Consider the following 16,397-nt stretch of genomic DNA (forward strand, 5'->3'; position numbering starts at 1 on the left):
ACCCTTGTACAGCCAATTTAAAAAAAAAAAAAGCCAGAAGATACAGGGAAAAGCAACTTGAAATTAGTAGGTGCAACTTGTTTTTCTACCTGTTTACACTTTTCTTCTAGGCCAATTTCACCAGGCCCAGAGGTGCTCGAACAGGACCTGGCCAACCCCTCATCACTCAACCAACTATGCACAGTCTGGGTTTGACAGGTGGGAAGGGTATTAGAAAAACTTTAGAATACAATAAACAGCAGTTGCATGATTAAAAAACTTATATAAAGCTGAAGACCCATGACAGAAAGAGATCAAGTTCACCAATTGCGTTTGCAACAGATAGATGCAGGTTATCCCTTTACTTAAACTGTGGATTGCTGCTATTTGAATATCATTGGCTTTCCCCTCATGCATACATTTTAATCAATATTTATCAATTTGTAAAGCAAAGCATTTGCAGCAGTTAGCAAAACTTTAAAAAATGCCAAAATCATATTAAACATCATGAAATAATCCATTTTCACATTAGCCAGTGTGAAATAATCTAATGAGATTAGAAACAATTAATTTAAACATTTTTTTACAGCTCTCTGTTGCAACACTGGCTGGATCTGAAAATACTGCATGGTCATTTTTTAAATATTTGTGCACAAAATGTGGATAATAAAAGCAAAGCCAGCATTGATTGCCCATCCCTAGTTGCCTGTGAATGAACAATAAATTTGAGAGTGGATATCAAGTTATTTGTAGACTTGATCAGATAAAGGTTTCCTAAACTGAAGGATACTATCAAACCTGATGGGTTTACGCAACAACGTAGTACATTCACGATTACAATAACTTAAATATCTTTCCATGTACCGGTCCAAATCTATTATAAATGCTGCTATAGCACTTGCCCCAACTAGCAGCTTGTTCCATATACCCACCACCGTGTAAAAAATTTGCCCCTCAGGCTCCTACAAAATCTTTCCCATCTCACCATAAACTTATTCACAAAATGCTGAAGAAGGGTCTCGACCCGAAACGTCGCCCATTCCTTCTCTCCTGAGATGCTGCCTGACCTGCTGAGTTACTCCAGCATTTTGTGAATAAATACCTTCGATTTGTACCAGCATCTGCAGTAAATTTCTTACACTCACCATAAACTTATGTCTCATGGTTCTCGATTCCCCCACTCCATGTAAAAAACTGCATTTATCCTATCCATTCACCTCATGATTTTATATACCTCTATAAGATCACCCCTCAGCCACCTGCATTCTACAAAAAAGTCCTAGTCGCCCAACCCCTCCCTACACCTCAGACCCTCAAGTCATCATCCACATAAATCTTCAATGCACTCTTTCCACCTTAACAACATCCTTCCTGTAGCAGGGTGACCAAGCAGGATGACCAACACTTAATACAATATTCCAAATGCACCAAGTCTACCAACATCTTGTGCAACTGTAACATAACATCCCAGCTTCTATACTCAATATCCTGACTGATGAAAGCCAATGTACCGAAAACCTTCCTGACCATCCTGTGATACCACCTTCAGGGAACTATGTAGCTGCACTCCTAGGTCCCTTTGCTCATCAACACTCTCTAGGGTCTTGCCATTTACTGTGAAGGTCATGGCCTGATTTGACATCCCAAACTACAACACCTTACACTTATCTGCATTAAACATTCCTCAACCCACTTGCCCAAGTTGATCAAGATCCCGCTACTTATGATAACCGTCTTTGCTGCCTACAATACCACGTCAGTGTCATCTGCAAATTAATCATGCCTTGTACATTTTAATCAAAATCATTGATATCTGCTGTATTCTGAATTGTTTTCATTTCTCATGCTTTTTTTTAATTTTTTAAACGTTTTATGTCTTTTCCTTTAATCTATTATCTAATCTATTGATAACAACTTTCCTATTGTGTTTTCTTAGCCTCAAAAGGGCTATCGCGTAAAAAATGCATCAATATTGTAAACGCTAGTCAATGACAGTTGATGACTATCAATTCTTTTAATGTATTCTTTCAATTCTTTTAATGTTAACTCATGCCTCAGTAGTTTTCTATATTCAGATTCAGACTGAAGTTAAAATCACAGAGCTGAATCATAGCCTTGTACAATATTAAGGTAATGGAAGTGCTGGAAAAGGACAATTTCCAAGAGAAAAAGATGCCACTTCAATGTCATTATCATTGTCAAGTACATCAAGTTAAATGAAGTAGCTATACAAAAACTGTTCACTAGATCATTCTGTATTCAGCAGCAATTGCCTACTGCCTCACGCAAGTCTTTTCACCATTGACAAGCCACATCAGGTCATTGATGGATTACTTTGCACTAATCCAGCTGATCTCAGCTTCAGCAACAGCAAAGCAACTCAACATCATCTACTGGCATCGCCTTTTTGTAGCATACAGCATTTACAAAGCATCCACAGAAACTTCACGATTCAACTGCACTCCTCCCCAAACCCAATAGTACTCCTCCCCAAACCACAACTGGCACAGCGGTAGAGTTGCTGCCTTACAGCGCCAGAGACCCGGGTTCGATCCTGACTACAGTTGCTGTCTGTATGGATTTGTATGGAGTTTGTCCGGTTTCACCCCCCCACACGCCAAAGACGTTTAGTTTATTGTCCCGTGTACTGAGGTACAGTGAAAAGCTTTTGTTGCGTGCTAACCAGTCAGCGGAACGACAATACATAATTACAATCGAGCTAACTTGCAGGTTTGTAGGTTAATTAACTCCTATAAAAATGTAAATCGTCTCTAATGCGTAGGGTAGTGCTAATGTACGGGGTGATCACTGGTCGACGCGGACTCGTTGGGCCGGAGGACCTGTTTCCCAGCTGTATCTCCAAAGTCTAAAGTTGTCTACTCAGAATGAAAATAACTGCATGGAAAAGCTAACCAACTTTCAAGTTTCCCTAAGTAACATATCATCCTGATTCCTTGCACATGGTAATACCACCAACCAATGCAGTTCAAAGCACAGACTCGCCACCACCTTTTCAAGGGCAATTAGCCATGGACAATAATTGCTGGGCTTGTCAGCAATGCTCTAACCAAGCAGATTAAAAAAATCATTTTCTACTTGTCTTCCAATTTCATTTCTGTTTACTCAAGGAATAAATAACAGAGACAAAGCAGAAAGGGGAATGTTATGTCATGAGATTGGAGTACAGCCAATGCATTGATGCAACATAGCTGAATGGAAAATGAGCTGGCATTTTTGATTCCACAAATAAGAGCACAGAAGGATCAGATTCGACCACAGCTAGCAAAGAGATTCTAAACTGAGAATAAATTCCTACCTTTCTCACATCAGAGCTCTTTGGTTCAGTTGTCCAGGTTATGATTCGGGATACAGCAAGGCGGGTCTCACTGGAATTTACAAAATCTGCTGGGTCCATCTGTCTCGCCAGCCTCTCAATGTACTTCAAGATAGCAACTTTAACCTACAAATAAACATACTTGAGTGGATTGAAGAAAAAACAATGCCATATTGATTGCATGAATAACTGAAACCAAATAATTATTTTCAAGAAATCGAGGTTTTTAAAACAATCCCTTAACAATGAAAGAGAATAAACTTATTTTACTTTTCTTCTTATACATTCTTCTCTCAGAGGGAAGTGAATCTCTGGCAGTCTCTGCCCCCAAGGGTGTTTGTGGCCAGGATATTTGAGGCCAACAGAGATCAACCATAATCATATTGAAATGTGGGATCGGCTTGAAGAACAAGAGGCCAATTCCTGTTCCAATTTTCTCATGTTATGTTAATATAAATATAATCTTAACATCTTTGAAGTACTTCAGCGACTTGTCCAAATTCTCACAGATATTTATGTAGAAGTAGCGTTGGACATGAGGGAATGATCAATCTGATAGGGTACACCAACCAAATTATTTCAGTGACCATTTCCACTAAGACTGTGAAAGGAAGGCAAATAGAAGAATCTAAGCAAAAAGAAAAACTATCCCTATTACATCAAGAGAGAAAGGCTAATTCAGATATTTTTGCTTTTCATTGAAAGCTCAGTCATTAAAATCTACTTATCCCTTCTACTAACTGCCAATCACCAACTCTCATATAAAATCAGCAGAAACTAAGAAAAAAAACATTACATTTTCCCCAAGAGCTAAGGCATCAATTACTTGCTGATACATGCAACATGTATTGGGATGTCAGGTTAAAATTCAAGAAAGGATTAATATAATTAAAAGCTTAAAAACATTAATTTATACATATTCCCAAAATCTAGCATGGAATTCCAACTAGATATTTTAAATTGTCATTTGTAAACCAACCTTAAGGTTAGGCGTTTGTGTTTGATCCACGATAAAGCGCATTAGAATATTGAATTGTTGATCAAATGGGAACGACTCTCTATGAATTAAATAAAAAAGGTGTTAGTGTATTTTTCCAAATGGATTGTGATGATTGTTCTTGTCTTTGCCATTAGTTAATGATTATGTTTTAAAACAAAATGAACATGCATTTTTTTGACTTGCATTATCAGACTTTGTCCTTCAAACTATTACAATCCATTGCAGAATGTCTTCACCTTTGTTCTTTCCTCTCACATCAACCCTCACATCTTGTCCTTTCTTTTACTGTACAATCAGCTAATTCTTTACATTTTCCAGATACGACACAAGATTATTACTTGGAATGGGTATACTCTCTCTTTCTCCATATGTTGGCCAGTTGGATGTTTCACACCATTTCCTATTTCGATTTAAGATTTGTTACAACCATAGTATTTTCCTATAATTAATCAGTATGGATATAGTCAATCTGATTCAAACAAATGAACATTCCTAATGTACTTTGAAACTAAATTTCCGAAGTGCAGTGACTATTATTTATGCATGATTTGTTCCTTTTGCAAGTTCTACAAAATACTACTAGGTGAATACAGGATAAACCTAGGAAAGAGATGGAGTCAGGATTATACAGCATGGAAATTGACCCAATTTGTCATATGGTTATGTGATAGGAGCAGAATTAGGCCATTCGGCGCATCACGTCTACTCCATCATTCAATCATGGCTGATCTATCTCTCCCCCGCAACCCTATTTTCCTGCCTTCCCATAACCCCTGACACACGTACTAATCAAGAATCTATCTCTGCCTTAAAAATATTTGACATATTTAAAAACATTGACTTGGCCTCCACAGCCTTCTGTGACAAAGAATTCCACAGATTCACCACCCTCTGACTAAACAAATTCCTCCCCATCTTCTTCCTAAAGGAACGTCCTTTAATTCTGAGGCTATGACCTCTAGTCCTAGACTCTCCCACTAGTGGAAACATCCTCTCCACATCCACTCTATCCAAGCCTTTTACTATTCTGTACGTTTCAATGAGGTCCCACCTCATTCTTCTAAAAGCCAGCGAGTAGAGGCCCAGTGCCATCAAACGCTCAACATGTCAACTCACTCATTCCTGGGGTCATTCTTGTAAACCTCCTCTGGACCCTCTCCAGGGACAGCACATCCTTCCTCAGATATGGTGCCCAAAATTGCTCACAATACTCCAAACGTGGCCTGACCAACACCTTCTTCAACCTCAGCATTACATCCCTGTTTTTGTATTCTAGCCTTCTTGAAATAAATGCATTTGCCTTCTTTACAACTGATTGATCCCTGGGATGGCAGGACTGTCATATGAGGAGAGATTGAAAAGACTGGGCTTGTATTCACTGGAGTTTAGAAGGCTGAGAGGGGATCTTATAGAAACATAAAATTATAATAGGACTGGACAAGCTAGATGCAGGAAAAATGTTCCCAATGTTGGGGGAGTCCAGAACCAGGGGGCACAGTCTTAGAATAAAGGGGGGGCCATTTAAAACTGAGGTGAGAAAAAACTTTTTCACCCAGAGAGTTGTGAATGTGTGGAATTCTCTGCCACAGAGGGCAGTGGAAGCCAAATCACTGGATGGATTTAAGAGAGTTAGATAGAGCTCTAGGGGGCTAGTGGAATCAAGGGATATAGGGAGAAGGCAGGCACGGGTTATTGATTGGGGACAATCAGCCATGATCACAATGAATGGCGGTGCTGGCTCGAAGGGCTGAATGGCCTCCTCCTGCACCCATTTTCAATGTCTATGTCTATGTCTATGTCTAACGATTCGACTTGCAGATTAACTTTTTCAGGAGAGTCAGGGAGTGACTCATCTTTCTCCCCGTATTGCCTTTTTAATTACCTTCTATTGTTCTTTCCCAATCCTCTGGCTTCCCACTAATCTTTACAATGTTATACACCTTCTGTTTTAGTTTTATAATGTCCTTGACTTCCCTTGTCAGCCACGGTCACCTCATTCTCCCCCTAGAATCCTTCTTTTGTCTTTGGAATGAAAAGATCCTGCATCTTCCGAATTATTCCCAGAAATTCTTGCCATTGCTGTTCCACCGTCATTCCTGCTAGGGTCCTTTCCGTTCAACGATGGCCAGCTCCATCCTCATTCCCCTGTAGTCCTTTTTGCTCAGCTGTACAAGTTCACGTTATAGGAATAGAATTAGGCCCATCAAGTCTACTCCGCCATTCAATCATGGCTGATCTCTGCCTTCTCCCCGTAACCCTTTTCAGCCATTCTAATCAAGAATTTGTCTATCTCTGTCTTAAAAATATCCACTGACTTGGCCTCCACAGCCCTCAGTGGTAAAGAAGTTCCTCCTCACCTCCTTTCTACGAGAGCGCCCTTTAATTCTGAGGCTTTGACCTCTGGTCCTAGATTCTCCCACCAGTGGAAACATCCTTTACACATCCACTCTATCTGTGCCTTTCATTATTCTGTAAGTTTCAATGAGGTCCCCCCTCAACTTTCTAAACTCCAGCGACTAGTGGTCCAGTGCTGTCAAACATTCATCATATGCTAACCCACTCATTCCTGGAATCATTCTTGTAAACCTCCTCAGGACCCTCTCCAGAGTCAGCACATCCTTCCTCAGATATGGGGCCATAATTTGCTCACAGTACTCCAAATGCAGCCTGACCTTTGCCTTATCGAGCCTCAGCATTACATCTCTGTTTTCGTAATCCAGTCCTTTTGATATAAATGCTAGCATTAAATTTGCCTTCTTTACTATGGATTCGAATAGCAAATTAACTTTTTGGGAGTCATGTACCAGCACTCCCAAGTCCCTTTGCACCTCCAATTTCTGGATTCTCTCTCCATTTAGAAAATAATCCACTCCTTTAGTCCTATTACCAAAATACCATCAGCAGCAGCAGCAGCCATCAGCAGCAGCAGCAGCCATCAGCAGCAGCAGCAGCCATCAGCAGCAGCAGCAGCAGCTTGGGAAGTATTGTGTGGAGATAGTAAGGAGTAAGACCTGTGTGATCTCCCGGACAAGTTTCGATCGCCTAGCTTGGGGTCGGAGAGGAATTTCTCGGATTTTTTTCCCCAAATTGGCCTGGGTTTTGAATCCGGTTTTTCGCCTCTCCCAGGAGATCACTCAGTTCTTTTGGGTGGGCGGTTGGAGCGGGTGGAGCAGCGGCCGGGCGGTAGGTTTAGTAACCGAGCACGGGGCTTTGTTTGGAGAGTATGAGTGCTAGGGCAGTTTATTGTTCTGGGTGTCGGATGTGGGGAATCTGGGAGTCTGATAGTCTTCCAGACATCCACATCTGCGCCAGGTGCGATGAGATGGGGCTCCTAAGGGACCGTATTAGGAACCTGGAGCGGCAGATTGATGACCTCCGTCTGGTCAGGGAGAGTGAGGAGGTTATAGAGAGGAGTTATAGAGAGGTGGTCACTCCAAGACCACGGGAGGTAGACAAGTGGGTCACGGTTAGGGGGGGCAAGGAGCAGAGGCAGGGACTAGAGAGTACCCCAGTGGATGTACCCCTTGACAATAAATACTCCTGTTTAGGTGTTGTTGGGGAGTACAGCCTACCTGGGGGCAGCGACGGCGCCCGGCCCTGTTACTCAGAAGGGTAGGGAATGGAAGAAGAGAGCGATAGTGATAGGGGACTCTATAGTGAGGGGGTCAGTTGGCGATTCTGTGGACGCAGTCGGGAGACCCGGATGGTGGTTTGGTCCAGGATATCCTGAAAGGGGAGGGAGAGGAGCCAGAGGTCGTGGTAGATATAGGTACCAACAATATAGGTAGGATAAGGGAAGAGGTCCTGAAAGGAGAATTTAGGGGGCTAGGAAGAGAGTTAAAAAAAGGACTAGGTAGAGGATTGAAGTGCAGGACCTCTAAGGTTGTAATCTCTGGATTACTCCCTGTGCCACGAGCTAGTGAGTATAGAAATAGGAGGATAGAGCAGTTTAATGTGTGGCTCAGGAGTTGGAGCAGGGGGGAGGGATTCGTTTTTCTGGATAATTGGGCCTGTTTCTGGGAAAGGTGGGAACTGTATAGGCCGGACGGTCTCCACCTTAACCAGAGGGGGACCAATATCCTGGCGGGGAGGTTTGCTAGCACTGTTGGGGAGGGTTTAAACTAATTTGGCAGGGGGTTGGGATACAGCATGGAGCTAGTATAGGGGGTGAGGAGAAGGAAAATATAGAGGAAAAAACTGGTCAGATTGGGAGGCAGAACAAGAATGCCCCAGCACAATGGGGTAGGGCAAGTCTGAACGGCATTTATTTTAATGCAAGGAGTATTGGAAGCAAGGGGGATGAATTGAAGGTGTTACTGAACACATGGGAGTACGACATTGTTGCCATTACGGAAACATGGTTGAAGGAAGGGCAGGACTGGCAGCTCAATATTCCAGGATATAGAATCTTCAGGAGAGACAGAGAGCAGGGAAAAAGGGGAGGGGGTGTTGCAGTATTAATCAAAGAATCTATTTCTGCTGTAAGAAGGGATGACATATTAGCGGGTTCCTCAAATGAGGCTATTTGGGTGGAATTGAGAAATAGAAAAGGGGCATGCACCTTACTGGGTGTATACTACAGACCCCCAAACAGTCAGAGGGAAATAGAATATTTGTAGGCAAATCTCGGGGGGGTGTGAAAACAACAGGGTAGTAATAGTAGGGGATTTCAACTTCCCGAATATTGATTGGGATAGCCAAAGTCTCAAGGGCCCTGAGGGTGCAGAGTTCCTAAGGGTCATCCAGGAGGGCTTTTTGAGCCAATATGTTGAAAGTCCAACAAGGGAGGGGGCGGTATTGGACTTAATCTTGGGAAATGAGGCCGGACAGGTGGCTGAAGTGTCAGTGGCAGAGCATTTTGGTGACAGTGATCACAATTCAGTGATATTTAAGGTGGTCATGGAAAAGGATAAAGAGGGACCAGAGGAAAGAGGAAAATTTCTAAATTGGGGCAAGGCCGATTTTAATCTGATAAGGCAGAAGTTGGCCCTGGTGGACTGGGATCAGCTTCTCGTGGGGAGGACCGCATCAGAACAGTGGGAGTCATTCAAGGGGACATGATCGAGGTGTACAAGATCATGAGGGGCATAGATAAGGTAGATGGCGGGGAACTTCTTCCACTGGTGGAAGGTTCAACAACGAGGGGACATAGATACAGGGTAAGGGGAGGGAGGTTTCGGGGGGATGTGAGAAATAACTTTTTCACCCAGAGGGTGGTTGGAGTCTGGAACTCACTGCCTGGGGTGGTGGTGGAGGCGGGAACACTCACAACGTTTAAGAGGCATTTGGATGGGCACTTGAAATGCTACAACATCCAGGGCTACGGTCCAAATGCGGGAAAATGGAATTAAAATTAGACTGTGTTTGGTATCGGGCGGCGCGGACACGATGGGCCGAAGGGCCTCTTTCTGTGCTGTAGGACTCTATGACTCTATATCCTGGCTACTGTTTGGGTGCCTGTAAATAACTCCCATTAGGGTCTTTAGGGCCTTACAATTTCTCAGCTCTACCCGCAATGACTCTACATCCTCTAATCTTATGTCACCCCTCGCTGAGGACAGAATTTCATTTCTTACCAACAGAGCTACCCCACCCCCTCTGCCCATCTGTTTGTCTGTTCCAATAGGACGTATAACCTTGAATATTCAGTCCCCAGCTCCGATCCTCTTGCAGCCACGTCTCTGTAATTCCAACATCATACTTACCAATTTCTAATTGTGCTACAAGCTCGTCCACTTTGTTTCTTATAATACGTGCATTTAAACACAACAGTTTTAATTCGGTATTCACCTCCTATCCACTCACACCGGTTCCGATTTTACCCGACCTTACTCTCGTATCCCTTCTTAAACTTTCCGTCCCATTACTTCTGGAGATTTCTGTAACTTTTCCTGCACTCTTTCCCCTTAACTCCACCCTTATACTTAGTTTGTCGTCCCCATCCCCCCCACTATTTAGTTTAAAGGTTGTCCACGGCGAACATGTTGCCAGCTGAGCTAGTCCTATTTGCATGCATTTAGCCCATATCCCACTAAACCTTTCATATTCAAATGCAAATCCAAATGTCTTTCAAACACGCTAACTGTACCCAACTATATCTCTCCTTCTGCCATCTCGCTCGACATACCCACCAAACTCAGTATGAAAAAGTTGCCCCACCGGGTTCCTTTAAATCTTTCCCCTCTCACCTTAAACCTATGCACCCTAGATACAGACTCACCTACCATGGAAAAAAGACAGACTATTCAACTTATCTATGTCTTCATGATTCTATACAACTCTACAGCCTCTCAACACTACGGGGGGAAAAGGCATGGTCTAACCAGTCTCCAGAGAAAAAAGTCCCAGCCCATTAAGTCCATCAGTCCCATAACATCCTTGTGATTTTTTTCTGCACCCTTTCCAACTTAATGACATCCTTCCTATACCTAGGTGACCAGAACTGCACATAATACTGCAAATGTGGCCATACCACACCTCAAAGCACCAATATTTTCGACCTCAAGAAAAAGACTCCAGTCAAAAAGTATAAAATAACTTAGTCAGCTATCAAATTAGATCCTTTAAAAAAAAGGTTAATAAGCATGTTAATAAGGTACATTTTCAATCTATTATAGTAAAAAAAAAGAGAAACTGCTAAAGATTGCCTGCTCTTACCTTGTGACATCTAGTGCCTTCTGAACCTTTGCCTGCACAGAACCTAGCAAATCAGCCCCCATTTTCTTTAAAAGCTGAGTCAGGAGCACAAACAGCCAGTCCTGTAGATCTTCTTTATGGATTATGATGAAATCTACCAGAGTCTCCAAAAACATGCTGAATACCTAGAATTAAATAGATTATGTTCATTGCTGGAGCACGAGAGGAATAGAACAGTGTAGAATCAAGAAACAGTCTGATGCCACAAGGAAAATGTGTGCAGAAGCAGGGCAAGTTTCCTTCCATTTTTTAGATAATTAAGAATTGAAACTGAGGAGGAGTTACCTTAATAGAAATCAAAAGTGTGTCCTCTCAGAGTGCAGCAATGGCATTCTCCCTGATTAGAAATGCAACTCCTCCATCTTTTTACCTCCCTCTTATTTAATCCTAGATAAACTAAATCAAACTAATCTAAACAATAAACAAAACTATCATGTCTGAAACATCATACAGTGAGCTGCCAGTCCTGTCTCTCCCACAACCAAGTCTCAGTGATAGTCATAACAACATGGTTCTATGTACTGATCTTCCTTCATGTACTGATCTTCCTTCATGCCTTCCTGGAATCTTCTCCTGACTGATTTTCACCCCATTTATTATCTCTAATGCTTAGATTTGGGGATTGTACTTTTCCTCAAGGTCCAACCCAAAATGTGCATTATATACTCATGCAATGCCCTCTGCCTTAATATAGGGATCGCCTTCTTGGCATATAATTAGTCTCATCCCCAATTTCTATATAAACTCCACTCTATTAATTTATTCTGTCTTTGCTTATCGTATTGTCCTTTTCATTTCTGTTCTTGAATGCAGCAAAAAGTAATTGGCTAAGGAGATGAGGAAGCTCATGGCTGCAGTTCATAACCATAGATTATACTTTAGATATATATATTCCCATTTTAAATCATGATTTAATTGTGCATGGTTTTAAATATTTTTACATATTAGTCTTTGTTTTACCAAACACATAACAAGAATATATATTAATCTGACGCATCTTGGTGAAATTTACCTTACTCCTTTATAGAAGTAAAAGTTCTAAAACTGCTAAATCAGGGTTCACAAGACCCACACGTCAACTCTATAATTAAACTTAAAAGAACTGCTTACACCAAACTGCCTAAAATTACCAGATTTTCAGTGAACAAACATTTAAAGATAGATAGCCTTCCTGAAATTGCCCATTTAAAAAAAACTGAATTAAAAAATAATACTGAAACTCAGAGCTTACTTTCAAAGACTTTGTTATATTTGTTAGCTGTAGTGAACAGTAAAAACAACACTTACTCTCTGTTGAGTTCCAACAAAGGACAGGACATGCAAGAAAACAAACCATTGATTAATGGAGTAGATTTCAAAGTCACAGTGCTCTGCAAAGGTTACTGACATACATCAATCACTTCATAATCTAAAAAATGTTTTTTTTTTTAGGTAGGGTTGGACAAATAGAAAATGACTTCTTACATTCAACACATACTCCTGGCCAAAATACAGCACATTAAAATCTGGGTTTTATTTATTGCAGATTAATTTTCCAAAATATACACAAAAAATTGCATTTGGATTTTTCCTGACATTTACATAACCTGCACTAATGTGCAATAAATACTATGTGAAAAGTGTCACAATTTTGGACTTGGATTTAAATTAAATATTTACCAGGTTTTGGACAATCTGCTTTTTAAAAATCTGTTGTTGCAAATTATTTTTTATTGCATGAACATTTTCAACGTTAATGGTCTGGAAATATTCAAACTGATTCTTTAAAAAAAACTCATCCAATGACAAATTTAATGCAGCTACATTTATGAAAGCTCATTGCTTAAGAGACAAAAACATTCTGAAAACAATCTTCCACTTTTAAATCTGTGACGTGAACCATGAAAACAAATAGCTTTAAAAGTGACATGCATTCACACAAAGCACAAAGCTGTTTACATATACATGCAAGAGGTGGCTCGCAAGTGCTGTTTTTTAATAGGTTACCTTGCTATGAGGATCTGCAAACATACGAGTGAAGATTTCACACAAACGCTTCAATTCAACACGGCTGTAAAGTAAATGAATACAAGTAGTTCAGTATTTCTGACAATGTTATTTTTTTAATATTGTTTTAAAATAAATGACCTTAATGAACAGTTTGAAAAGTATATTCCTAATCACCTTAGATAGCAAGAACACCAACATCTGACTCCTCTTTGTTGAATGCAACTCTGTCTTCAACACCATGATTCCCACCAACTCATCCACAAACACCTGGATCAAGGAGTCAGCATACCACTTTGCAACTAGACCTCCAACTTTCTGAACCACAGATCACAATCAGCAGCAATAGCTGACTAAATATCCTTCATGATAATTCTCAACACATTCTCAGGCTAACTATACTCTTCCAAATGTGCGATCAAATTCACCATTTACAAGATTGCATGGTGTCATGACAACCACATCTCCCCCAATGCAGCAAGTCGAACAAGCTAATTATCAACTTCAGGCAACGAAGTGGTGTAAACGACCCTGTCAGCATCAATGGGTTGAAGTGGAGATGGTAGAGAGCTTCAATGTATCCTGGATCAACCACATTGACGTCATGGCCAGGAAAGCACATCAACATCTCTCCTTCCTCAGAAGATTAACAAAATTCAACATGTCTCCATGACTCGAACCAACTTTGTCAGATGCATCATACAAAGGATACTATTGGGATGCATCACAGCTTGGTTTGACAATAGCTCCATCCAAGACCGCAAGAAAATGCAGAGAGTAGTATGCGTAGCCTTGCCCATCAGACAAACCAGCCTCCCCTAACCACCTTCCCCCCAACAATTGAATTTTTCTACACTTCATGCTGAAAGCAAAAAGCATACAACAAAATCAAGGACTATTTTACCCCAGCCATTCCTTTTCTCCTTTTTCCCTTCAGGCAGCAGATAGACAAGCTTGGAAACACATACCAACAGATTCATGAAATAACTTCTTCCCCACTGTGAGACATAAACCGCTGGAGTAACTCAGCGGGACAGGCAGCATCTCTGGAGAGAAGGATTGGGTGACGTTTCGGGTAGAGACCCTTCTTTAGACCTTCCCCACTGTTATTGGACAACTGAACGGTCAAATAAACTAGGGTGCCGTCCCAATTATCCAACCTACCACATTGCAGGTCTTACTTTTTAAAAAAATCTGTACTTTCTCTGTAACTGTAATGTTGTGGCACCATATTCTGTACTTTGATTTTTTTTTCTCTTGCACTACATGTTGTATTTGTATGATGGCTTGATTGTACTCATGCATTGTATGATTTGAGTAGATAGCATGCAAATTATATTTTTAACTGTATCTTGGTTCATGTGACAATATCAATACCAAAATGGCACAAGTTTACCAATTTACCGTACCCAGAAGTATTTCTCAGCCACTACTTCGAGTTTTTGACTGAAGATATATATGCGCATTAGCAAGTCTTGTTTTAACTCCGTTCCAGACAGATCTAAATAATAGCACTTCGAATTTTGACAGAACATGCAGTATTCTAATAATGTTAATCTATTTTACTCCCACTTCCTTCAAATCCAAGGCGTAGCAATGGGCACTCGCATGGGCCCCAGCTAAGCCTGCCTATTTGTAGGGTACGTCAAACAATCCCTGTTCCAGGCGTACACTGGCCCTATCCCCGAACTCTACCTCTGCTACATTAACGACTGCTTGGTGCTACCTCCTGCACCCATGCAGAACTCACTGACTTCATCAACTTCATCACTAATTTCTAACCTGCTCTCAAATTCACTTGGATCATCTCCAACATCTCCCTACCGTTCCTAATTTCACCGTCTCCATCACAGGAAACAGACTATTGTCCAACATCTACTACAAACCTACTGACTCCCATAGCTATCTTGACTACACTTCTTCCCATCCTGTTTCCTGGAAAGACTCTACCCCGTACTCCCAATTCCCCTGTCTACGCCGGATCTGCGCCCAGGATGAGGTGTTCCATACCAGGGCATTGGAGATTTCCTCATTCTTTCGGAAACGGGGGTTCCCCTCTTCCATTATAGATGAGGCTCTCACTTGGGTCTCCTCGATATCCCGCAGCTCCGGTCTTTCTTCCCCCCCCCCCCCCCATTAGTAACAAGGACAGAGCCCCCCTTGTCCTCACCTTCCACCCCATCAACTGTCGCATACAACATATAATCCTCCAACATTTTCGCCACCTCCAACGGGATCCCAGTACTGGCCACATCTTCCTATCTCCACCCCTTTCTGCTTTTCGCAGAGACCATTCCCTCCCAAACTCCCTGGTCAACTCGTCCCTTCCCACCCAAACCACCCCCTTCCCAGGTACTTTCTCCTGCAACCGCAGGAGATGCAACACCTGCCCCTTTACCTACCCCCTCGACTCCATCCAAGGACCCAAACAGTCTTTCCAGGTGAGGCAGAGGTTCACCTGCACCTCCTCCAACCTCATCTACCGTATCCGCTGTTCCAGGTGTCAACTTCTCGACATCGGCGAGACCAAGCGCAGGCTCGGCGATCGTTTCGCTGAACACCTCCGCTCAGTCCGTCTTAACCTACTTGATTTCCCAGTGGCTCAGCACTTCAACTCCCCTCCCATTCCCATTCCCAATCTGACCTTTCTGCCCTGGGCCTCCTCCATTGTCAGAGTGAGGTCCAGCGCAAATTGGAGGAACAGCACCTCATATTTCGCTTGGATAGTTTACACATTGACCTCTCTAACTTTAGATAGTCCCTGCTTTCCCTCTCTCTCCATCCCCTCCCCAGTTCTCCCACTAGTCTTCCTGTCTCCTATTACATTCTATCTGTGTCCCGCCCCCCCACCAGTCTGAAGAAGGGTCTCGACCCGAAACATCACCCATTCCTTCTCCCGAGATGCTGCCTGACCCGCTGAGTTAATCCTGCATTTTGTGTCTACCTTGAATCCATTTTAAATTGGTTAACATTAATAATATTGTCAATTTGAAAATCTAAATATATATCAATATTACTGCATGTATTCACTATTTCCGACTTTTTCATGAAGTGTCAACTTATTACAAACATAAATCACAATTTAATAGAATTTGGCAACCTCCTAAAAAGATCCTGCAATTTTGCAGTCTTACCTTAAGGTTCTCTGGCTTTTTAATAGATTTTGAAGGCCTACAAGTCCTTCTTTCCTTTCAGACCAATTTGAGCTGGCACAGTGATTCAAGACCTCGGCCACATCTTCTGTTTGACGCAAGTAGTGTGGAATACCTCCATTTCTGGAGCCATAAGATCGTTCTGAACAAGCACTAGAAGCATCGCTGTTGGCATCATCATCAGAGTATATACCATATGGCTCGTATCGCCTCCTGACAGGTTTTTTCTAAACATGAAAAGAAAGCCTGT

At 41.8% G+C, this 16,397-nt stretch overlaps 1 protein-coding gene across 1 annotated transcript in view; it reads right to left on the reverse strand.

Annotated features, from left to right (window-relative positions):
- Window positions 1-16,397, reverse strand: part of clasp1a (cytoplasmic linker associated protein 1a) — a 179,052-nt gene that overhangs the window by 43,703 nt on the left and 118,952 nt on the right. The window contains exons 27-32 of the mRNA XM_078403342.1: window positions 16,130-16,374; window positions 12,996-13,059; window positions 12,297-12,299; window positions 10,971-11,134; window positions 4,293-4,371; window positions 3,296-3,439 (exon numbers count right to left, since the gene is read on the reverse strand). Coding sequence (XP_078259468.1) covers window positions 3,296-3,439; window positions 4,293-4,371; window positions 10,971-11,134; window positions 12,297-12,299; window positions 12,996-13,059; window positions 16,130-16,374 — 699 coding nt within the window. The remainder of the gene's footprint in view (window positions 1-3,295; window positions 3,440-4,292; window positions 4,372-10,970; window positions 11,135-12,296; window positions 12,300-12,995; window positions 13,060-16,129; window positions 16,375-16,397) is intronic.

The sequence above is a fragment of the Rhinoraja longicauda genome, chromosome 8, assembly GCF_053455715.1.
Source record: "Rhinoraja longicauda isolate Sanriku21f chromosome 8, sRhiLon1.1, whole genome shotgun sequence".
In the NCBI taxonomy this organism is placed as follows: Eukaryota; Metazoa; Chordata; class Chondrichthyes; order Rajiformes; family Arhynchobatidae; genus Rhinoraja; species Rhinoraja longicauda.